Source organism: Drosophila sulfurigaster, chromosome 3, assembly GCF_023558435.1.
Source record: "Drosophila sulfurigaster albostrigata strain 15112-1811.04 chromosome 3, ASM2355843v2, whole genome shotgun sequence".
NCBI lineage: Eukaryota > Metazoa > Arthropoda > Insecta > Diptera > Drosophilidae > Drosophila > Drosophila sulfurigaster.
The window spans coordinates 41,461,105-41,486,433 of record NC_084883.1 but is presented as its reverse complement, the minus strand read 5'-3'; the positions used below and the strand labels follow the sequence as shown (position 1 = coordinate 41,486,433).

Below are 25,329 nucleotides of genomic sequence, written 5' to 3'. Positions count from 1 at the left end.
TGTTATATAGTCTCAGCACATATTATTCTGCATTATACATAGATGAATGTGCGTTAAGACGCGTATCTTGTATCTTTAAGCTTGCTTTAGTCATGTTTCATTTATTTGAATACATTTATGCATTTATGAATATGCATTATGAGCTGCTTAGCTCTTATGAAATCTGAGATATAAACGTTTATTTAAGTCGATGGACGGAAGCTTAAATAATGATAAAGGCCGGAGATTATTTGTTTATATTGTGGTAGATGCAGAAATATTAAATATTCGACACAATTTTTCATAAATTGGAAACAGCATTTTTAGCATTCCATATTTTTTTTACTTTTTTTTATATAATTTGTTTTTGTAGAGTTTCAATAGAATTCCTTGATGTGTTATAATATTAATAACAATTTATATGGATCAAGATGTTTTATACTTTTTTACTACTACAGTTTATTGGATTATTGGTTTATAGTCTTCATATTTTCAATAAATTATAAAGATTTTATTTCAACAGCACCTATTTTAATATTTTGTGATTTTATAATAGCTATAAAACTAGCCTAAAATGTCATATCGGTGTCAAAATACTATTTCAATAAAATTCCCTGTTGAAAATGTCGATGTGCGACACTTTCTAAAGTAAAAACAAGTAAGATAGTGTGGTCGACTGTGAGGAGACAAAACAGTGCGGTATTATTCTTAATATATACCAAATGCAATGTTTTGGGTTTATTGACATAACATCATTCTAAATATACCATACAGTGCAAAATATACCATTTTTCCCATTCAAAATTTCTTAACTAAATTCTAAAATTTTTTCTGATCCCAATTATTTTTCTGTTTTAAGATTTTATTGCAAAAATGAATGAATTCATATAATAAGTGTTCCATTCGACAAATTCCGCCAGAGAGTTACCTATACACATATATGAAATATAATACATTAATATAGTTAGATCAACTTCAGGACTTTCATAATTTCATGCATGACTTTCATAAAGCGTTTTATGAAGGAACTTTTCGTTTTTCAAGGCATCTTCAGAATTCTTAGAAATCAACCACAAGAAATGATTTCAGAGAAATGTACATGTAAAATATATGGAGCAATTGCTTGGCAAAACGCTTCTCAAGAATACAAATTGGATTGTCTTTTTACTCCGAATTTCTATTTCTATGTATAATACTTTTGCTATGTTTTCCTTTAAGCAAAATATGTTTATCAACAGCTGCTTAAATAAATAAATGTTTATCTTCAATTTACTCTATACTCGATTTATATTATTGTTGGCTAATTCTATAAAAGCTCTTCACTTGTCTAGCAGCTTTTTGATTTAATTCTCAACAAATATTTTAAAGAGTGCTGTGGTCAAACAAGTTGAAAATGCTCTTCTATCTCATAACAAACTGCAAACTTATGATTGGCCATTTCTCATGGCTGGCAAACGAAAAACACTTTAAGCATAAGCTAAACAAATAGTTTGAAAAATACCTCAAACTTGCGGTGGGGTCAAAGTGTAACTAATAGCTGGATAAGATATAAGTTTTAAACAGGAGAATGGACTAGATTAAGTTGCATTCTGTGTGTGTGTGTGTTTGTGTGAAACCCAATTCCGTTTTTGGGGGAAATTTCATTTGTTCCGTGATCTGGCATTGAATTAGGCCATCATCTTAGCTGAAAGTCTGCAACTTCTTTTGGGCCGCACACAAACACACATTCAAGTGTCAAATTTTGCCTTTTTGTGCGCTAGATTTGCCTTGGCTGTAGTCAAGTGTGTGTGTGTGTGAGTGTGGATTGTGTGTGTGTGAGTGTCTCGTTGTTGTGGCCCGAACGGTGGCGAATTACCATAAAAATGCGCAGCACACTGACAAAGATAATCTTTATTTGCGCTGTGGCAACCAATTCAAATGCCGAGTCCTTGAACCTCAAGGACCTTTATCTCTGAGCACTCTCTCACACACACACACAACACACACACCGTCTTAATACTATATATAATTGACAGTTAAGCTTAAGCGACAAAGATGTTTTGTTTTCTCATTCAATCTGATATTGCATTCCGATTATCGTTTATACAATGTATTTTTTCTTTGCTCTCTTTAATGACCAACTTTTCTGTTGTCTGTTCTGTTCTTTTTTTTTACTTATTTATGCTGGCCTACTTACCTGTTCGCTGGGCCACGCCCACTCGCCAGCGTCAGCGTCATCAGCTGCTCATGTGCTGCACATAATTGCATTCAAAGAGCTTCGCTCTTCCCTCTTTCGTCTCTTCCTCTCCCTTCTCAGAGCTCACTTGAGCTGATGAGGTCGCCTGTGTGTTGTGCATGTGGCCGACATTGCGCTGACCAGGGCTGCAGCGAAAAGCCATTGGCCATTGACCCACCCCCTCTGCCCACTTATTGAGTGGCGCGGCAAATGACAATAAAAGCGGTTACTTATACGCCACGTAGTCCAGCCTGCTACGAGCCACCTTCACATCGTCGCATTGAGCTGTCATGTCATGAGGCAATTGGTAGCTTTGTTGGCGGCTTTGTTATTACACCAACTTCATCGTAGTCGTCCACCCTCTGCCTCTCCTCTTGGTTACGCTGTAATTAAATGCATTAACTTGCTAAAGTTCTCGGGCGACATTGTTGAACAACTTTTAATGGATCGGGATTGCGAACTTCGTTAGTTGAATATGCAAACAGATTTTCTTTTTTTTACCGTAGCAAATTGAAGTTGACAATGCCTTTCACTGACCATAAGCATAACTTATCTTTTGCTCGAACAACACGTAATCCATTTCCATACTCTATTTTATAATTATTGTGATTGAGTCGCCTTTATAATATATATTTTGTTGAACATTATTCTGATATGAGGCTATTAAGTACTCGCAAATGATTAATGAACTGCTTCACAATTGTTTTACCTATAATGAAGCAAATATGCATATTTTTTAAACCATTATTTACTTATTTTGTATGCCAGTTATCTCAATTACAAATAAATTTAACAACAAATGTTAATTATACACAAGTCAACCTTATTTTCACTATATATAAATGCTTACAATTTTGTTTCCAAGATTTATAACATAAATATATTTGAAATAGTAATCGAACATCACTGTACTAATTGCCTATTTTATTTTAGAAGCAAGATTATTGTCACTTTATCTATAGTTAATGATCTTATTTTTGAAGTAAAATTATTTTTTTTGCAATTTTTCATTTATACTTTATATATCAACTTAGATTAGCTTATGCTAACAATAATAATTATTATTCAATGAAAATTTGATATCAAAATAAAATAATAAATTGGTTAACCTCAAAAGCAGATTATATTTTTGTGAATATAAAGATAAAAAACAAATAATTTTACAATTTAAAGTTCCTTCTCATTATTTTATATATATTTCCTTTTTCTGTATTCGTAGAATTATTCGGACTTTTTAAGTTTCCAAAATGAATATTTAAGACTTGAGTTTAAATAAATCTAATGTTTTAAGAATTCATTTATAATTTCATTTTAAAATTTGTCGAAATTTACAGAACATTTTTTAAATCGCCATATAAAAAATACTTTGGTAATAGACGAAAAGATGTATATGCTAATGATTTACATTCTAAAACTATCAAATACAATAAAATTTTAACTTTCGTTATATAAAAATAAGTTATGCAATATGTTAAACTATTTTAGTAAAAGGTGGAAGTTAAGAATGGAAGTTTACAGACATGAAATCATAAAAATATTTTAAAATTTCTTTATACACCAAAGAGTTTTGCATTATTTGAAATGAATTCTATTTGAGTACCTAGTTTAGAAACATGATTTAATATTTTAAAATATTCTCAAAATTCGTGCTGTAACTTCTTCGTATATTCAGCTGTATTTATTCGACAGAACAGAACTATTTTCCTTGATTTTTCCACAGTTGTTTGCCACCTTTGGCGCATTCCAAGCGCGTCTATTGATTTAAGCGTTCTTATGTTTTGACTATGCTACTCGTACTCTGACCTTCGTGGCCTCTTTGCGTGCATTGACCAGCTGCTCGACCGCACGACGCGACTAGAAATATTATAAAAAAAAACCAACAACAAAAACAAACAACAAAAAATACAAGAAAATTAAAATAAAAAAAAAACGAGAGAACAAAACAGCGAAAGAAAAACTTATTTGCTGACAGGTTTTGTGCAATTGATTTTCGACAGTTAGTTAAATGTGGAACGTTTGCGCGGCTGGCATACGCGGCGGCTGTGTAATGTTTTTAGCTGTGTGATATAAAAATCGATTATACGCCACGTTAAACGCGAAGAGTGTGTGAGTGTATGAGTGTGGGGAATAAAAAGGAAGAGCAGCATCATATTGCCTTATCAGCGGAGATTGTTCGCGTTTCAATTTAACGCCAGCGACTTGAAGCGTGTTGCGTGTGAATTGCCAATTGAGAGAAATCAGCTAAACTGCGAGTGTGAAGAGGAGCAGAAGGTTTCCAGCTGCCAAGCTCGTCAGCACCTTTGATTTGTGTCGTTAATAGGCCAAACATTTATCAGTCGAGTGTGCAAAAAAACAAAATAAGGGAAATGTTGCGCAAACGGTTGAAGAAGAAGCAGAAACGGTCGTCGTCGGGCGAACGGAAACGGAAATTGTTGCTGTGCATTTTTAACAGAGGTCGGCCGCCATTTTCATTACAACTTTGCTCCCCCCCCTGCACTTTTCATTGTTCTGCAAACGGTCGCTGAATTAAGCAATGAATTTTTAATGTTTTTTTGTAGGCTCGTCCCACGGCCACGCCCCACTGCCCACAATAATGCGGGCCGCACGAATGGGGAACGAGAGGGCTTTAAATAAATGACGGCCACAATAACAGATAGAGAGAGAGACAGTATGAGTGAAAGAGAAAGAAATAGCGAGGAAGCTATGACAACGGGTTAAACGTGTTTTATCGTCGCCTTCGCAGTTTGCCTTATGAAATTGAAACCCTTTGAAGTGGTCCTCTGTGTTGCTCTTGCACTTCTCTCTCGTTCGCTTCTTTTTCACTTGTTGAGTTTAATCAGCTGAGTGTTGAGCTCAGCATCAAGATTGGCCTCACTGTTTGCTGTCTGTTGACACTACACAGAAACACACACACAGACACAGACAAACACACACACAAGTTAAGCATCATCCGAAGGAGGCCAAGGAGCTAAAGCTAAGCATCCTCAATGGCCAGTTTTGTTCTTGCTACTGCATGAGCCAGGCAATTAATTAGATTTTGACAGCGTTTAGCAATCATTAATCAAGGCAAAATTTGAATTATCAAATATTGCAATTGCAATAATTTAATACAACTGATTAATGCTGACTATTAGCCTAATCTCTCGCTCTCTTTCTCTCTCTGTTCTCTGGCAGTTTTTATATTGTTTGCAGTCTGCCGAGTCTTGAGATTAATTTAAATTATTATACAGGCTGTTAAGCTTTGCTGAAAGTTGGTTTAGAGCACACAATTTATCATATAGTTGCACTTAAAAAAAGCAATATGTTGAAATGACTATTTGGATTGAAATATTGGTTCCTCTTAAGCATTATAAATATTGGGAGAAATATATTTATATTTAAGAAACATAACTTATGTATTAGTAATACTTTAAAAATGGTTTTTATACCCGCTACTCATAGGGTAGAAGGGTATTATAACTTTGTGCCTTCATGAAATGTATATACCAGGCATCTCCGACCCTATAAAGTATTTACATATATTCTCGATCAGGGTCAACAGTCGAGACGATAAAGCCATGTCCGTCTTGGATCTCAGAGACTATAATTGATAGAGCTATAATAGGCGTAACTAGCGTTTTGAAACTGGAATCGATTTTCGGTACATACTATAATATGATCCCTAAAAATTTGGTTGCGATTAGATAAAAATTGTCGAAGTTATTAGAGAATTGTTTTTGTAGAAAAAATCGCATATTTCTAGTATATTTCTATGGTATTTTTAATGTAGTACTATAACAATATAGCAAAAATAAGACTCAGAATATTTTTCATATTTTAGTGGTATATTTTTTTGGTATATTTAAAAATAAAAAACCACATTCTTGTGCTTCTATTGAAATTAGGTAGCGAGTATTTTATAGTATAGCTTTATTACTTGTTAATTTAAGAAGTCAAGCATCCATAAATTATGATGTATAGAATTTCCATATTGGTATGCATTGAAATGTAATTATATTTAACTATTACTTAAAAAATAAAACATTGAAAGTAAGGTAACTCTCTTTGTGATTTATTTTATATAGTTTTCTATAAATTGTTTTAGACCCATGAGGCTAACCCTTTTTACTTTCTTAGTATGTTCATTTCCAATGAAATTTGTAACCTTTTTGGGAAAAAATGTTGTTAAGGAAAAATAGTAAATTTCGTTTGAAAAGTCTGTTAATAAAGTGGGATGCATTTCATTAATTTTATGTGACAAAATAAATACCAAATGGCACAAAAAGACTATTTGCAATTCTTGTGAAAACTGTCTGGATTCCTATTTCAATTTATGCCACAAAAGCTACTTTAATGCATCTTGAGAGAGGTTGAACAATTATTAAATGTAATATCGTTTTCATTGAATAGTTTTTCCAGCAATTTGGCAAAAAATATACAGAAGCAAGTCAAAATATTTATTATTTCTACATTTTTGAATAGTTTTTGAATCAATTGTCAATTTAAATGCAATCAGTTTCACATCAAGTTTGCAATTTAAATACAACTAACAGTAGAGGAAAAGACTTTTTGCATTCAATATGATGTGAAAACAGGCCATAAAATTTATCCTTTCGCACAATAACTTGAGTCAATTGCCTTGCTGAGTCATTTAGCTTAATTTGAACATCAACTATTCAATACAATATCGATTTTATTGACAACAACTCGAATGTATTTGCTTTTCTTATCGGTGGCAGGACACCTGTGTATTTGTTTTTTTTTTTGGTGTTGTTGTTGGGGATTTTACTGGCAATAAGACCACAGTTTTAATTTGATTCAGTTGGCATTATCTTTCACAAATATGCGATATATGCGGCATTTACTTAGCTTGATTGCCAAACACAACCGAATGCCATAAATAAACACAACTCAAGTGCATGGCACAGCATCGTTCTCCATCTCATCTCTCACTTGGATTGTCTCTGTTTGTCTGACTGGCTGATTGAAAGACAAACTGAAATCAACATTTATTATATTTATGATATTTATGTACGATGCCTTTTTACATAATAACAATGTTCAGCGGGGCTTTTGTTTTGCTTTATGGCAAGCCATTCGCAAAAAAGTCCTTTAGCATTTGTCAAGTGAGAGAGGAACGATAAAAAATACAAATTTCAGCAAAGAAGTAACTTTTAAGAACGTCTTAAAGCTAGTCACATATATAAATAACGATTTGTAAAGAACAGCAAAAGAATTGAATAATAATGAAAGCAAAAAGAGAAGAAGAATTTAGAAACCAAACTTTGAAATTATTAAATGATATTATTGAGAATTTATAGAAAATATATCTTTTCCAATTGTGAAACCTATTTGAAAATCTATTAAAGAGATTTTGATAGAAGAGGAATTTAACAAAATAACATTTAATATATGTTTTAAGAATAATCAATTCATAATTCTCTAAAGAATAATCATGAAAATTTTGAAAGCAAAAAGAGAAGAAGAATTTATTAATTATTAATATGATTTTTTGAGAATTTTTATTATTATTTTTTTTTTTATTTTAAAATATATTAAAGGGAGATTTTGGCAGAAGAAGAATTAAAAGAGTAGAATCTTTATCAACATTATATCAGACCTATTTTGAGAAGAGAAATTATATTAAGTTCTTGTAACGAATTTATGTGAACTTATTAGCCACAAAATAATAGAAATGACAATAATTAATTTTAATTTAAATTTTTAAATTAAGTTTAAGTTTCTCAAAGCTAGAAAACAATAAAAAGATCATATATTTTAAGATTCTAATCCATTTTATGAAAAATTAATGCAACAAAGAAAAATTGCTTCGATTTGGAAAGTAAAATTTCATCGGGATTTTAACAATTAGAAGAAATTAATATGCAACTGTGGAATATTTTTCTAAAAATCCTAGGAGCTTAGGGAATTTCTGCCGCGTACTTTTATAAATTTCTGAAAATGTCTTTCAATCAAAAAAGTGACTTCCCATTTCCTATATAGAGCCTCCAGTCTGCAGCTGCGTACTGCAATCCTTTTAATCATATAATATATGCTATTTATATTTTATACACTTGACTTTATATTAAACTTTTTTCTCACGCGCTGTTCTCTCTCTTTCTTTTCCTTTTACAGGTAAGTTTGACATTGATGGACTACATTCTCAAAATGCCGACGACAAGACACAAGCTAATGTAGCTTCGCCAAACCAAGTGGGAGCTCTACCTCTACCTCCTACTCCCAAGGTAAGGGACTGGGAATGTGTTTGTCAGGAATGCTCTGAAGCTCGTGTTTGTGTTGAGATTGTTGAGAACGGCCACAAAAGTGTGCGATGGAATTTTGGGTTTATGATTTGCTTTTTTTTCGGTCGGTTTTTTGCGTGTCAATAATTTTGGTACCACTGTGCATGTAGGTGTCGCATTTGGTATTTATCAACGGGCGGCCACTTTCTGCTCTCTCCCTCTCTCTTTAAGGTGGGCGTTACTTTGGCTTCCATATTTTGCCTCGAAGGCACACAAATTAGATTTACATTTGGCATTGGCTAACATCTAAAGGACTTTGCTTCTGTTTTTTTTGAGGTTTTGGAAACTCCTCTTAAAGCAAGCTCTCGCATTTCCACAATATTGTGGTATTTGCATAAGAAGAAGACGAAGCCAGCACAGGAATTAAGCCAAAAAAGTGAGACAAAAGTTGTAGAAAACTTTTCATTGTTGTTCTTTTCGTTCTTTTCTTTACGGTTAAAGGTGCAACTTGTACAAAAAGCTTTTAAGTGGCAACTTTTGACACGACACACGGCCCCCAAGGTGGAGGGAGGGAAACTACAATTCTCACTATGAGCATTTCAACGCTCGAAAGCATTTGCTTAGCGAAAATTTCTTACAATGTGTCTTAAATTGCGCTTTTTTGTGATAGCCATCTTGAAAAAATAGTTGGCAAAAGTTGTGGTGTGCAGATAGCATTGTTAGATGCGTCTATTAAGATGCACATATGCGTGTGCACAGTGGGATGAAGGCTATTTGTAAAGAATTTAAAAGGGAGTAAAAAAAAAATAGCGTAAAAAAAGAGTTGCAAGATTGAAGAATGAAATTTGTAACAAAAAAAAGAGGGAAGTAAAATATATTATATTAGTAATAAAATAAATTCTCTAATTTAAGATTAAAGTATATACTAAATTCTATTTGCTAGAAATATCAATAGGAGGAAATATATTTTAAATATATTTAAATAAAAGAAAGTTTGTCATCAGAAGATATATTCTTCATTTACTAACGACATTAGACAAGATTTGAGTAAATGCAATTTGCAGCATGAAAAGAGCGAAATAGCTACAAACATTAATTCCCAATTAAGGATTAAAGTTTTTTAATAAAAATAAATGCAATGATAAATACTCTGCTACTCTACTATTTTAAAGAAATTTAATTTATCAGCAAACAAATAATGATGAATTATAGATTTATCATTATAGTTCCTTATAAGTTCTCCGTCTGTCTGTCCGTCCGTTTGCATTAAGGTGTTCATCTCACAAACTATAAGAGCAAGAGCTTTCAAATATAAAATATATATGTATGTCTATTAGCAATACACAAAATATTCAATATTAGATATCTAATTTCATTTTAATTTCATGCCAAATATCCATTAATTTCGTTATGAAAACCATCTTAGTTTCAGCATATAAACAGATATCGATTTCAAGTCCTTTTGACTTCTCAGTTCCCTTGCTTAGATGATCTAAGAATTCTCTATACTATCCAAGGTCAAAGCAATGTCCACAAATTACGTTACAGGTCATCGCTTGGATATTTGGTATTCATTTTTTATGGCGCGTTATTTATGATTTGATTATGCAGGACACACACAAAAATATGCAAATGCAGCAAATTAAATTCGTCAAAGGTTAACATAATCCAATAATCCATGACATGAAATAATTCATTTAGTTGCATATTTTAAAAGTATGGCTTTCACATGAAAAAATATTATTTGACAAACTTTTAGTTAAAGTGTGTCTTAGCTCTTAAACTTGGCAATGTTATTCTTGGAAATTAAAACAAACAGCGAGTAAGAGCAGCTTGTTGTCCCTTAAAAAGTTGCCCCAAAAGTGACCACAAAGTGGCTTAAAGTGTTGTCTTAAGAAACTTTTGCACAAATCAAATAAAAGTCCAAACATTTTCGAAATTTATAAAAATTTCTATATTTAGCTTGTTTGAAATGTAAACAGAAATTGCATTGAAATACATTGCGTTGCTTATCGAAATGCGCATTATTCAAATGCTGTTTTTTCGATTTTGATCAAACATTTTTCTGGTGCTCTCTGATGCAATTTTGTTTGCATTTTTGATAAGCACTCAAACCACTGTGCACAATGCGCCCACAAGCATGCCACACGCAAAATATGCAAATAGCTTTTGCTGCCGTTGAGGCGCCTCTTCCATGTGTGTGTGTGTGAGTGTGTGTATGAGTGTATGTGTGAGTGTTTTGTGTGTGCGTATTTTTGCCTGCATTCGGTGCGTTTTTGGGACAACATCAAGCAACTTAGTTGCCATAATTTGCACATTTTTAGATCCTAACGTGCATGCAGCCGACAGCTGACCACGCATACTATCGCCCACTGCACTCTATGCATAGCAGCACGCCCCCTTTCTGGATCTGCCACAACGCAGCTGGCGTTGCAAGTGTGCAACATGATATACGACGAGGCATGCGAATGCATTTGATGGCTAACGGAAATTGCACTAAATATTCGCAGAACAACATCAAATTGCAATTCGTAAATATTTTAAGGAAATGCAAAGGCAGTCAGCCGAGTCTGCTCCACAGTCAATTACCCTGCGACAATCAAATATAGATTACTTAAAGTGCTGATAACTAAAGTGAAATGCTTTTTATTAAGAAATTTATTTACAGACATTTCTCTGTAGAAGAAAAAGTTTTTAAACTTTGTAATAAAAAGACAATTTCTTTAAAATGTTATCTAAATATTAAAGGCAAAAATATCGTGTGAGCTTTTAGTAAAGAAATTATCAACGTTGAAAGTTTGTTTAACATTTGTTTTAAACACAGTATCGCAAAAATATCTTTAAAATTGTTGATAAAGATATGAATATAATCTTTATTTTCTAGCTAATTTAATTATAAATGTTCGCTCTGACAGCTTTCCAACTACAGCTCTCCAACTAACATCGAATTGATCAAAGTGTAAGAGCTAGGAGGCTGCAGTTTTTAATTTAAGATACTTAACATTATTCGATGTCGCAAAAATATACCGGAAATTTTTTGAAAAGTAAAAGTTTTGTTGTAAAGTAACAATGTCTCTCGTTAAAGTTCTTTATTTTCTATCAAGTGTTTTTAGACTACATAATCTTTATATGGCTCTAACTAAATTGTTTCTCTCGACTGCCTACCAACTTACTTACCAACGTATTGATCAAAGAGTAAGAGTTAGGAGACTTCAGTTTTTAAACTAGGTGATTGTAGAATAGCTATTAAAAAGTCTGTCTCTCTTAGAAGTTCCTTACTTTCAAGCAAGTATTCTTATACTTGTTAATCTCTGTGTAAAAAACTGTTCGTCCTTACTGACTGACTTGCTGGATGTTAAAGCATAAGTTAAACGGTAAGAGCTAGGAGGCTGCAGATTTTACCCAAGATGATTGTAGTTAAGCAATTAATAAATCTCTCTCAGAAATTCTTTCAAGCAAGTATTCTTAAACTAGTTCATTTTCATATACATATTAAACTGTTTGTCGTAACTGACTGACTTGCGTTAATAAACGCACAAGCCAAATGGTAAGAGCTAGAAGGTTGCAGATCTTATCAAAGAAAGCTCGCATAATTCGGTCCAAAGTCTAGTCTAAAGATGTCTTGAAATAGAAATATAACACTCGTTGGTAAATAGGCTTTATATGCATTATGAGATCTTAGGAAAATGATTCCTAATTAGTTTTAACATCAAATTTTGGGATTTGCTTGATTACTCCTATAACAATTTTAAGATATAATAATGGAATTCGTGTAATTTAATTGTATATTTTTGCTGTTATAAACAAATGCATTAGTGCCAAATCTCATTAAGAAATTTTCAAAACTGAGTGTTGTTGAAATGTTGATGAGCGGTCAGACAGTCAGACAGCTGCGATAATGTTTTAGTATCCCGTCTGTTATTGCTGCTTTGACCATAAAGTATTTTATAGTCTCCAAACTGTCAGTTGCATTCACTCTCACACAGTCATAATGGTGTTCCTTCCTGGGAACTAACGAGTTTAAAGCTTGCATTGCTGTTTTTCCGATTTCCATTTGCAGTTGCATTTCATTTGAGAGGGGACGAAAAGTCAACACGATGCGAAAGCCAGCTTCAATTAAAAGCTCAAAGCAGATGACAGCAAACAGTTAAAAGCTTATGATTTTTGGTTTTTGTTTTTTCTTTTGGTTTCGTTTTATTAAGGGGTTCATTAGGTCGTCAACAAGTGTTACAGTAGTCACTCGCAATTGAGCGACTTCAAAGACATTCGATTAGCGATCCTCAACGTCTCAGGTACAGTGAGCTGTAGGGATAAGCGCTGTAAGCGTAAGGCGAGGCATAGACTCCGCTGGTGTAAGCTGCGGTGTAGGGAGAAGCGTAGACACCGCTAGTGTAGGCGGCAGCGTAGGGCGTGGCTGCCACATAGGGAGAGCTGTAGGTGGCCAAAAACTGAGGCTTAGCGGCAGCCAGAGCGACGACGGCGAACAGGCAGAGAGCGAACTGCAAGGGAAGAGAAGGGAAAGTTAGAATTGAGTAACGTTTACGAATAAGAGATGAAGATGGAAAAAACGAATTGTGTATAATTTGCGAATGGTATATAAAGACGAAAAGGAAAAATGAACTGGTTCTTTTGGGAATAAAAGTTTAAGTTCTTTAATCGAAGAAGAAGATGTAAATAGTTATATTTTGTGATGTTAAATTAGTTAATAGTTGTAATATTCTTATTTAGTTTGTTATAATTCTATATATATATTCTAAAATATTAATTTCTTTTCACGAATCTTTGGCGTGATATTTTGAATTATTCCCTATTTTGAATGCGTTGAATTTGGGGATAATATTGTAACTATTGCATTTAGTTAACTTCAGAAATTCTTGCCAAGTAATCAGATTTTTTAAAAACTGTTTTCTTTAGTTCATTAAAAGAAGTAGAAAAACTTCATCAAATTACGGTTTTAGTAATCTTCTTTTTTCCCAAAGAAGTGCCTCATTTCTTGATTTCAACACTTAGACAACAGATTAGTTAAGATCAGTTTTTTTATTTAACTTTTTTTGTCGCGATCTGAATAACTAAAATTATTTGTTTTAAAGCTCTTTCGAGTCAATTGTGTGTCTTTAAATGTTGCCTTTAAGGCTAGTTCATTAGAAGAACTAGTAGTTGGTGATTTTTGACGATCACTGTTAGCAGCTCAATAGGATTTATAGAATTATTTGCTATATGTATTCCTTTAACTAAGTGAAACACTTTCTGACTCAACAAAAGAACTTTGCTTCATTTTTGGCAATCACAACACTAGATTTATATCTTTGAATCCTTTTTTAGATCGAAGCGAAATACTTTTGCTTTCGTAATACTCACAAACTTGAACATCTTGATTGATTTTTGGGGGGTTGTTGTTGCTTGTGGATGACAAACTGATATGTTTTGCTCAGCGAATAGTCGTAGCTTTTATAGTCAGAAATCGGTCTATGGGATAGAGGGAATGACTGACTGACTGAATGAATGACTGACTGAGTATTGGGCAGTGGCAACTTGACCATGGCACGTCTCGTGCTTGGGCTGCCGGTTTTTAATTTTGCGTTTTGGGCCAGAAATAAGACTGACGAACTCAATGGGTCTTTATGAGCGTCTTGAGGCGTGCGCTGCATGTCTAATGGTCAAAAGCAGCTGATGTTATTACGTTGTTTACCTTGTGGGTGGCCACCAAGCTCCCTAGCTACCCCCAGCTCCCCCTTCTTCGTCTTTGCTCGCTCTGCATCCCCATCGACATCGACACCTAAATCGGAAGTAATCAAAATATTCAAATGCTGCTTCATTTGGCGCTCGTGCAATGTTAATTTGCTTTTGCAGCATGAACAATTAAGGCTTCATTGCCAGTTGGCCAATGCTATATAGTATATAGTATATACATATATATATTTTCGGGGTCCTTGGCTAGCGTCTTTTGTGCGAAATTTTTCCATTTTCTTTCCCCCCACAACGCATTTCCCTATTGTTCTGCTGCAGCAAATTTTCTATTCTGCATTCAATTTGTCAAACTGTTAAATTAAAGCAAGCTTCTTTCTCGGCATCTTTCTTTTGTCTTATCTTAGCCAAGGATAATAATGTGCTGCTTCTTCTTCTTGTTGTTGTTCGCCATCTTCTTTCTTCCTTCTTCATTATTGTTGTTGCGCATTTTGCATGCAACATAAATTAAGTTGGCAGCACTTGCATTTAGAGCGGGCGTCCTGCAGATATTTCAATGTCCTGTGCGAATGAACGATGACGCTTTGTCAAGATTTGCCAGTTAATTTTATATTCAAGAATACTTCCCCCATGATGGGGTAGCTTAATGGACAAGTTACCCATTAATCTAGCAATTTTTGTTAGTACAAACAAAAAGTAATCAGCTTTGAGCTATTAATTGCTGTCAAGCTTTATCTATACATATATTAAATACACTTTAATGATTCCACAACTTTTCGTTTCCATATAAATAACAAATTTGTGTTGGAAAAAGTTTCGTGCGAGCATTAAAAATTCAAAAATCATGTCAACTACAGTTTTAGCGCAATTGGCTAGCTATAAAATTATCGCATGCTATAAAATGGCTTGCACAATGCTGCTCAAACTGCAGTGGCTTCACAACTGTTATTGTTGTGTACGCTCTCTCTTGCTCTCGCTCTCTTTCTCTCTCGCGACGCTTGCGCTTTGGCATTTGCCGGCATTTTGCGTACCACAAACAATTCCTGGGCTCCCTGCACCCCTCTCGCTCACACCCACATGCCGGGGGCGCCCGCTGTCGATGCTTCCGTTTCCTGTGCTCTATATGTATACTATGTACTACATAACAATGTGTGTGTGTGTATGTGTGTGCGTTCATGTTAATGCTAAATTGAAAACAAAAATAAAATGAGTGTTGGGGCCTAAAAATAGATGGAATTCAGAATTTTCCGACTAGTTTTGTTTTTGAAAATGCCGAGCGCAATACTTGATTGTTATTGTGGAAAATCAAATAGTGGAAAACAAGGTAAATTACTTTTGAAGTGGGGCAAGAGAATACAAAACAATAATAACAATAACAAAAACATTTCATTTTTGATTGCTTCATTTGCTTGGGAAATGCTGGAAAACTGTTTTGTGGGTGGGATAGCATATCGAGCATATAAAGCTCTGGCAATTAGATATACACAAATATATATGCGGGTGGAGGCTGCGTTGAAGGGGTTTGGGGGAGGCTAGTTTTATGGCCAAACGCATTTTAAGTGGAATGTAAATAAAAGGCTTTTTGGGCGCCTGAGTTTCAACATTTCGTTGTTCGAAATTGCCAATTATTAATAATATGCTCATAAAAAACGCATTTAACTGTCTCGTAAATGTTAAAGTTGTAAATCAAAAGTCAATCTCAACGAAAGTTATGGGAATAAAACACTCTCACATTTTTTTTATCAATTTCAAACTGAAAAAAATTGGTTAACAATGTCAAACTTAATTTCCGTTTTTTTATTTTTTGTATTTTTTGTTATTCATAATTTTCCCGCCGGCTAATTAATTGCCTTTGTTTTCAAGCATCTGCTGTTAATAATTTACTATTTTCACCGCTCAATTTAAATTGTGTGTGAGTGAGAGCGAAGATCGCTTGCTAGAGACAACTTAACAGTTTGCTATGATGTTATTAACATTGAGCACAAGTGTTGACATGAGACACAAACGTTACGTGCTTAACGCTTTTCAAAAAAGAGAATAAATAAATAATAAAATTGCGAGTCCAGTTAAACTATTGTTTAAATTTTTATATGAATTCAATTAGTCTTTATATGAATTAAATTATTCACATGCGATTCACATGCTACTCATTAACAGCGTTTGCTATCGGGTTTTACTCTCATGCTCTCTCAGCTTATATGCACTCAGCTGACAGCGTTGCCACCTAGCTCATAACAATATTTTATAAATCATAAAATTATTAGTTACGATAGAAAAGTATGACAATGAACAAATTCAAATTATATTGATTAATTTTTGTATTAAACATTCCAATAGATTTTTAAATAAATACAAATTTATCGTATTGTTTACATGCGTTCCCAATTAACAGACGCTGAGCATAGGCTGTTAACTTAACAGCTTCACACGAACAGCTCTGAGAGCTAGCGAGAGAGTAATTTCTCATTGAAAGCAGCAACAAAGCAGCTGGTAAACACTAACACCAGTAGACAGTTTGCTCAGAGAAGAGCAGCAACATGAAGTGATTGGGACATTTGCAGCTAATTTAAATAATAATTAAATAAAGAATATAAGTTGGAGAAAGAAAACGAATTGCAGTTATTTAGTTAGTCATAATGCCGCAATTTGAGGACTTTTAATGAGAGTGAAGGGTGTACATTTTTAATCGTGACTCTAGTTACTTGTGAAAAGTAGCAGTTAAGTGATGCGTGCTCATCACTGACGCTGCTGCTTGCCACTCTCAGTCGCTTGTTGGAGAAGTGAGTCGAAAAAAAACCGTTGGGCGAGTTGGACGCGGTCCACGGTTGATACATATATAAATAAATAAATACAAAACACACATTTTTTGACGGCAAAATTTGTTGTTCAAATTGTGAATACAACTCTAACTTGCAACGAAAATTTTTCACAGCCGGCGCGTCGTATAATTACACTTGTGTGTGCGTGCGTGTGTTTTACTGAATACGTTAGTATTTGTGCATAAATAAATGATTAGTAAATCATAAATAAATAAATAGCAACAAAAAAACACGCAAATACTTGCGAAAATTATTAACGCCAGCTGCAGGCAAATAGTGTGTGTGTAAGTGAGAATATTGTTAAGAATAGTGTGTGTGAGTGAGTGAGAAAATAAGAGCCATAAAGAAGAAGCAGCAATAGTGACGACGCCGCGACGGCGGGTAAACAAATGGCAGCGTTCTATGGAATGTGAATAAGAAGAAGCAGAGAAAGAGTGGCCACTAAGGCAAATAACAAAAAAAAAAGAAACAAAATCAAAAAATTGGTTTTTCATTTCAATACGAATCGAAAACAAAGTGCAAAAGGCAACAACAACAACAAATACCAACTACAACTACCAAACTACAAAGCTACAAAGAGCGCCCAAAAAGAAAATCCGGTTTTACAACTTCTGAAGCCGCCGCAGCCACACTGTCGCTGCCGACGTCGCTGCCAGCGTCGCATTCTGTGCTGTTGTTTTTGCTCTCGCATTTTGCTGCATTCACATACACATACACACACCAATTCATATATTTCTCTTGATGAAATTCCAATAAATTTGTAAAAATTGCTGTGCAGCTTATGCAAAGTGCAGGTGTGAATTAAACTTTCAATGAACCACGTAAAACAAAACAAAAGCAGCTGCCAAACGTCAGCGTTGATGTTGACGTCGTACAGGTGCTAGCAGCGACAGAGACAGCACGTCGGCAGAGCAGTTTGAATTACAGTTTTGTTGTTGTTTTTTTTCTATTTCTGTTATACACAACAACAAAGCAGCTGCGGCTACGTCGACATCGACAATATGTGTACAAAAAAAGCATAAAATATTTATGAAAAAAGTGAAATCAATAACAAAAACAAAAAGTGAAAAAATAAACATATTAAAATATTTATGTTTTCCTAAAAATAGATAACAATTTAATTTTTTTTGTTACCTTCTCTCACTCTCTCTTTCTATCTGTTTAGTTAATGTTTTCCTATTTCCACTTTAAATGAATTGAATTTTAACATGCCATCGACTTGAGCGCTTTGTTGTTGTTGCACCACTGTGCTTATCTTATCCGCAACACGCCCGTTAAATTGTTATGTTGCAATACTTTCAAGTTACCCCCAAAAAAATTATGTCTACTTCCTTATCTGAAAAAAAAAACACGAAAAGAAAAGCAAAGAAAAAGGAAAAATGCCTTTGGCTTGCTATGGAATTGCAACAACATTTTCCACATTTTTTTTTTTTGGAGAATATATTTTTTATCTACTTACACGCGTCTAGACGATGTTTTTTGCTTTTGTTGTTATTGCTGCGCTTTGTAATTGAAATACTGCAAACGCACTGAGTGCAAGCGAGTCAGCGCGATACAGGGATGCTTTTTATTTCCCTCTCTCTCTCGCTCTTGGCTGTCTGCTGCGATTTTTACTACTTTCTGTTGTGCTTTTTCATTTCCCTTTCCCACTCCCTTCACACAGCATCCAAAAGCTGAGCAACCCCCATAAAACGCATTTACAGCCCCACAACATACTGACTGCTGTAGTTGTTGTTGCTTATTTTTTTGTGGGCGCCGTTTGCGCGCAAATTTAAATTTATGCGAATATCTCAGCGCACTAACTGCGACGCTTTGTCGCCCTCGACATTCCATCCCTCCCATGCCCCACTCCACTGCAGACCAAACAACTTCGCAGCAAAAAGTTTTGCAGCTTTGGACTTTGACACCGACGTCGACGTTGACGTCGACGCCAACGCAAGTCTCTTAGTTGGGGCGTTCAATGGTTTTATGCTGCTGTCTGCTGTTGTTGTTCTTGCATGCAGACAAAGAATGAGACAGAAGATACGATGAGACTTGGTACAAATGCCTCCCATTTGCAGCACCGCAGCAGCCGCCCTGTGAATTGTGTTCCATTAGCAGCAGCAACCCCACACATACACTTGCAATGCAATGTGAGTGAGTGTGGGGCTCTGTGTGTATGTGTGTTTGAGCGCGTAGTGTATTCATGTAGTAACCCAGTGGCACAGTGGGTCCTGGGTGATTGAACTTTGTCTGCGTAGTTGTGTGCATGGAAATAAAAGTTGAAAAGTTAATAAAGAGCTACAGTGATTGTTTACTTGTTTTTGTAATGAGTATACAGACAGCGTCCATTCTGATGATTTTAATTATAGCATTTAAGCAGCTGTATTGTATTCATTTTATTATTGCGGCTTTGTCGCAATATGAAATCTAATTAGATATTTCCACCACCACAATGATTAATAACCATACACTGATGAATATACAGAACTTGCGGTGAGAGAGTGAGTAATTATAATTGCAACTCCTTGAACATGTGTGTGCGCCACTGTGCGACGACAGCTGCTGCTGGTCAGAGAGCATTGGCTGCTGTTACTGTTACTTTTGCTATTGTTGTTGTTATTGCCGCGGCTACTTTGACTCTGTTATTTGCTTTTGCTTCTGTTTTTCTGTGTTTCTCTTTTGAGTTTGAGTCGCGTGTTTTTTGTGTAGTTGCTGCTGCGGCCGCTGCTGTTGAGTTTACATATGGCGCAAAAACAAAACGTGCTCGAGTAATGGAACAAAGTTCTACCCTTCCCCTCCATGTCTCGCTCTTTTGAGCTTTTTTGCTCTTAATTGGATTTGATTGGGTTTTGGCGCTAGAGGCGCCAGTCATAAACTCAAATACATTATGCGCATTGTGAGTCTCGGCTTGCTTTGATTGTTGTCTACACAAATCGCATTAGTTTTTCTTGTCCTCCCTCCCCCTTTCCACTATTCAGCACCTCATTTTGCCATGCTTTTCTCAGCGCTTTCCATTTCGGTTTTCAGTTTCTGTTGCTGATCTTTTTGCACTCCATTGTGTTTTTGGCTTTCCCAAAAAAGCTCTCGCATTTGCCCCCAAAACCAGGCAAAAAGCAGAGCTCACCACCCTCGAGGCTCGAGAGCATTTGGCGTTGCCATAGTGCCATAAAAATCGCTAAACTACTGAACTGTAAAAGTTCATTGAACCTGCCGCATTGAGCGCCACAAGAGACCCAACAACAGCCCATTGTATGCTGCAGTTATTGCTGTTGTTGTTGCAGCCCACTGCCTGTGACGTTGTTGTATTTGCTTTTCACACACACGCTCCAAGCTTCTTTTTTCCATTTTCATATTTAATATGCACCGCTGCTGCTGATGTTGCAAGTTACAAGTTGCTGGCGTCAGCGTTTTTTTCCTTTTCCACAATATGTGCAATATGCTGCCACAACAGCAGGGCTCCCTGCTGCCCAAACTGTGATACTATAAAACACTTGCTAATTTAATCGTGCCTTTTTTATGAATACCCTGTAAGGCAGCAATTTATCGATTGTTATCATTGATAAATTGCTTAACTAAGAGCTGCTGATTAAGATACGAAGTTAAGAGCTTTTTTCTTTATCTTAATTAAGGTTTTAAAAACGTTTTAAGCACAGCAATAAGAGATGAATGTCTCGAATAAATTCAAATGTGCTTATCGCCGTTAAACGTGAGTGAAAGTTAAGCATGCTCTCGCGTTACAGATAAAACGATAATAGCGCTGTTATCGAAAGACAGCATATGTTTATCTCTGTTGCGCGCATAAGCTTAAAGCTTAACAGTGCTGTTAACTAGGTGCAGTCTGATCTTGCACAGCCTCTGTTATGGATAACAGAGCGTGTGTGTGTGTGTGCCAGGCAGTAATTGTTCTGGCATGCGAGCACATGCATTCTATCTCTTGCTCACTTCCACTCCCACTCTTTTGCATGGCACAGTCGCTTTGTCCGCGTCTAGCTCAATGGACAGTCGTTAAAGCAAATGTTGTAGCATTTTCTCTTCATATTGTAATTGCTGCTGTGAGCTGCTGCGGGCTGCTGTTGATTTTTATGCTTACACCCGAGTGTCTATTGTGGTCGCCATTGTTGTGATTGTTGTGGCTGTTGTTGTTGTTGTTGTTGCTGTCACTGTGCTCCACTTTTCGCCAATTCTCGGATGCTTTGGGTCTGGCCGAGTTTTTAATGTGAGCGAGCGCGCGCCACAAATCCCAAAAGCCAAATAGCCCCAAACTAACGAGCCAAAACTCAGCGCACTGGAACACCTAACTGTTACAACAACTACTTACAACAACAATTGTGGTTACAGTTAACCAAGTTTCGCTATAATATTGGCCAGTTTAGTTGCCTATAAGCTAGGCCTACAATATTACAGAAGATCTTTGCGTGTTCGATTTTAAACCCCATTAAATAAACATTGCGTTACATTTGCTGCGGTTCTTCAACTGTTTAAACTACTTCTGCTTCTGCTTTTTCTTCTTCTTGGACTGCGTCTAGTCGCGACACGCAGATTGAATTTTAAACTTGTCTGCCGTTGGCGGTGCCCTTTGTCTGTCTGCATCGTTGTTTTTTATTACCTTTTTTTTGCCTTTTGTGTGTATCCTGTCATCATCATCATCGTGTCTTCGCTTACCTGTGCCTGTGCCTGTTCCTGCATTTTTCCTGTATCTGTATTCGTATCTGTATCTACAATTCCCAAACTCAACCAACTTGAAATCTACCTGACCTGCTCTGTCAACTCCCTCTCGCTCTCTCCCTATATATCGTTCTCTCTTTCTCTCTCACTCTCTGTGTTGCCATCTGCACGAATATTCTAATAAGATTTGTCTGGCAAGGAGCTGAGTTGGCAACTGGTTTGCCACTACTACTGAAGGATTGCCCTGTGGAAAAGAATAAAAAGATTTAAATTGACTCTGGCTCCATAATCGGAATGTGTGTGTGTGTGTAACGCAAAAGGTAAACGGACTGTATGAATTGATTCCGTTTGCACTCTCTCTTTGGTTCTTTCATTGGTTTTTCTTTGCTTTTTCTGTAAATATCTATTTCAATGCATTTCACACATCGTTTAACAATTCGTCTTTGGTAATAATGCCAAAGGATTTCGTATTGAAATCTTCTTTATTTCGTTACAGTCTTTTTTCGGTTTTATCAAGACTAAAAATAATCTTTATTGCTGGCAATTGGGGAAAAGTGCATGAAAAAAGTTACAAGAATTATAACCAAAAGTAGAAATTTCAAGCTTGGTTAACTTAAAGTAGACAGCGTAACCAATGCTTTAAATACTTGAAGAAAGTTCTTTATACTTTTTGTATTAGATTTACTAAATGAGATTATGTTCATAAAGAAGAGTATGAACATATTTTATTAAAATTTCAGTTCAATGCCGTATATGAATATTCTTTTAGAGACTTTAAATTAAAGGTCTTCTTGTTCTATATTAATTAAAATTCCGTATTTGCGTTGAAATGTTTGTAATTTATTTATTTAAATTTATAATCTTTAAACTAAGTAAGATTTATAGTCAAAATAAAATAAGTTGCCACCCTTCAATACATTTATGGCTAAAATTGAGAATCTCTATTGCTGTGGCTAATATTGAGACCTTTGTAAAAGTTACTTAAAATAAAGGGGAGTTTTTTATATTTATGTGAATTCCAGCCTCTCTCTTTCCAATGTGTTTTCTTCAGTCATTCCTTATGTCCAAAAAATGGATTCCTCCCTTAACTGTTTCTTTTGTAAAAATTCCTAAACTGCAAAACTTTGAGCACACTTTACTTCATCGATCCTGCATAGCTTTCATCTTGCTATGCCTGCCATTTGCCATTTGCTTTGTTGCACAGTACTTTAGTCAATTTTCCTTATAGGCACTTCAATTGTGTCCCATACTTGTTTCACCTAAAACCTTTTCTCTCTCTCTTTCTCTTTCTCTACGAACATGACACACAACTTCTGTTATATTTCCGCCTTTCGACAGATTTCATTGCCATTGTCGCAGTGCTTGCCAAACAATTTGCTTCGTTACGTTTCGTTTTGCTTTTGTTTCAAGTCAAGTGGCCCTCGGGCAGTGCATATGGTTACCATTTCACTCTACACACACACAATACTCGACTTCAACTCCATCTTCAGCTTCAACTTCCCAACTCTTGCATCTCTGCAACTTCATCTCGATGTCTCGACTGTGATGATGATGACAAGTGGCTGTTGCCTCTCTGCGCTGTCTCCTCTGTGGCTTTTAAGTTAATTTTTATAAAATTGAAAACATTTTGCTGAATGACACTTGTACGAGTAACTCAAACCCCCCAACATTTCTTTTTGTGATTTTTTGTGCAAATTGTCAAAGCAATAAAAGATTGACAAGTTTGTTGGTTGGTTGGTATTTCTGTGTTTTTGTTGTTGATAAGAAAGTGTTCAAAGGGTGTCAAAGACTTAATGAGACTCGTTGTCATGTTTGTATAAAGTCGTGTGTGTTTATATTTTGAATTGCTTAATTGCAGTAATTAACGAAAAAGTGAAACCCCCTATAAAGCAGGCGCCACAGAAAGTGAGCCAAGAAAGTGAAACAACAACTAAACTAACTAAATGAACAGCCCACGCGATTGTCCCCACATGTTGCGTGTGTGCAACTAATTAAAATAACCAAACAACAACTAGAACGACGAACAACAACGAGAACGACGAACAACAGGTCACTCTCTCCTCTCCTCTCTCTCTCACTCTCCAGAGAGATGGCAGCATATTAATTGGGAATGTCATTGCGCAACAACAAGTAGCAACATGGCCTATCAACAGCAGCAGCAACAGTTGCTGGCGCAGCTGCAGCAACAGCATAAATTCCAAGCCCAGCAGCAACAGCTCTCGAATGGCAACGGAGCTGGCTCCAAGTATGCAGCAAATAGCAACACAAGTCGCAACAATCTTGCCACACTTGTGGCCGCCATCAATGGCCACGATCAAACGGATGCCTCACAACCCAACGCTGGCTATCAACTATCCCCAGCTGCCGCCTCAAGGGTGGCACATGGCGCCACATTGGGTCCGCCCTCGTATAGTGCGGCGACTGCTCAGCCAGCTTTCGCCTACTTCAGTCAACAGCAGCAGCAGCAACATGCACTTGCCTATCAGCAACATCAACAACAACAGCAGCAGCAGCAGCATCACCAACAGCATCAGCAACATCAACAACAACAATTGACGCTGCCACCGCCGGATCTCACGGATGGCATTGATCATCATCCGGTTTCAATGTCGCCACCAGATTCACCGAATGCCGCATCTGCAGCGGCTGCTGCTGCTGCCGCCGACCTCGAGCAGCAACTGTGCGTTGTGGCCAAGATGCAAAAGTCGGTGACGATCACCGTGACACCGCAGCGCAGCAATTCCATGGATTTTCTCAACTTTGAGGAAAAGCGCCAGCTCATCGCATCATCATTATCGCTCTCCGATATTCTTCAGAGCAATGCCAGCAATGCCAAGGAGGCAAATGCTATCAATGCGAATGGTGGTAAGTTTCACCGAGAGTAATTAAATTGAATTAAATTCAATTGGAATTCTTTTTCCATCTGTCATTGTATATGAAATATAGTTGGGCATAATTTGTGCCTATGGAAATGTTTATGCATTTCTTCTTTATTCAACTAGTCTTAAAACATTTTTTATAAATGCCATAAAGTCGACTGCAGTTTGGACTTGTGACAGGTGCTCATGTAAAAATTTCGATCTTTTTATGCAGTTGGAATTAAAAAAATACAAATCTAATCTACAAAATTTTGAAGAATTAAATATTAAAAATGTACTTTGCTGACGTTGGGAGTAAAAATAAAATGTGGTTCATAATGTTAGATTGGATTCAAGATTAAATCATTTAGAAAAAAGTTTTCTCTTGGCATATTTTGAAAAAAATAAAATATGGTTGATAATCCTACTTTTCTTAAATGAATTTTGGATACAAGATTAAATCTTTTATAAAAAAAAATTTTCTCTTGACACATTTTGAATGCTCAAAAATTCATAGCAAAGATGATTTTGGAAAAAATCTAACAGAAAATATTATGGAATTTTTTCTCTTTTAAAATTTTTTTTTGCTTGTGAATAAAATTATTTCTAGAAACTTTTTATAAACTTAAATAATTCATTGCAGGGATTATATAAAAAGTAACTGAAAATACTGAACGTTATTTTTTTTATTCACAATTCATTTTGCTGAATTTATATTGTGAGTAAAAATAAATATATATTTTATGGTATTTTTAAAGAAGCACACTTAAAATATTGTCAGAAAAAATCTACAAATTCTTAAAACTTTACAGAATATGAAGACTTTTATTGATAAGTTTTCTCTATACATTATTAAAATGCAAAGTTTCATGACAGCAAACCAAAACTTTATGCCAACTCTATTA

At 35.4% G+C, this 25,329-nt stretch overlaps 2 protein-coding genes across 10 annotated transcripts in view; one reads left to right on the top strand and one right to left on the bottom strand.

The window, feature by feature from the left end:
* Nucleotides 1-25,329, top strand: part of LOC133840839 (phosphatase and actin regulator 4) — a 139,639-nt gene that overhangs the window by 14,125 nt on the left and 100,185 nt on the right. For 3 of the 9 annotated variants that reach the window (XM_062272950.1, XM_062272948.1, XM_062272947.1), the window contains exons 1-2: nucleotides 16,901-17,203; nucleotides 23,425-24,431. The exons of 4 other annotated variants lie outside the window; for them this stretch is intronic. In XM_062272950.1, coding sequence (XP_062128934.1) covers nucleotides 23,705-24,431 — 727 coding nt within the window. In that variant the 5' untranslated portion in view covers nucleotides 16,901-17,203; nucleotides 23,425-23,704. Of the gene's footprint in view, nucleotides 1-16,897; nucleotides 17,204-23,424; nucleotides 24,432-25,329 lie in introns of those variants that run through there. 2 more of the 9 variants (XM_062272953.1, XM_062272949.1) reach the window with 2 other exon arrangements.
* On the bottom strand, nucleotides 12,603-13,933 carry LOC133845010 (uncharacterized). The gene is made up of 2 exons (XM_062279321.1): nucleotides 13,774-13,933; nucleotides 12,603-12,914 (listed from the first exon to the last, which is right to left on the bottom strand). The coding sequence occupies exons 1-2, from the start codon at nucleotides 13,783-13,785 to the stop codon at nucleotides 12,696-12,698; spliced, it is 231 nt and encodes a 76-aa protein (XP_062135305.1). The 5' UTR covers nucleotides 13,786-13,933; the 3' UTR covers nucleotides 12,603-12,695.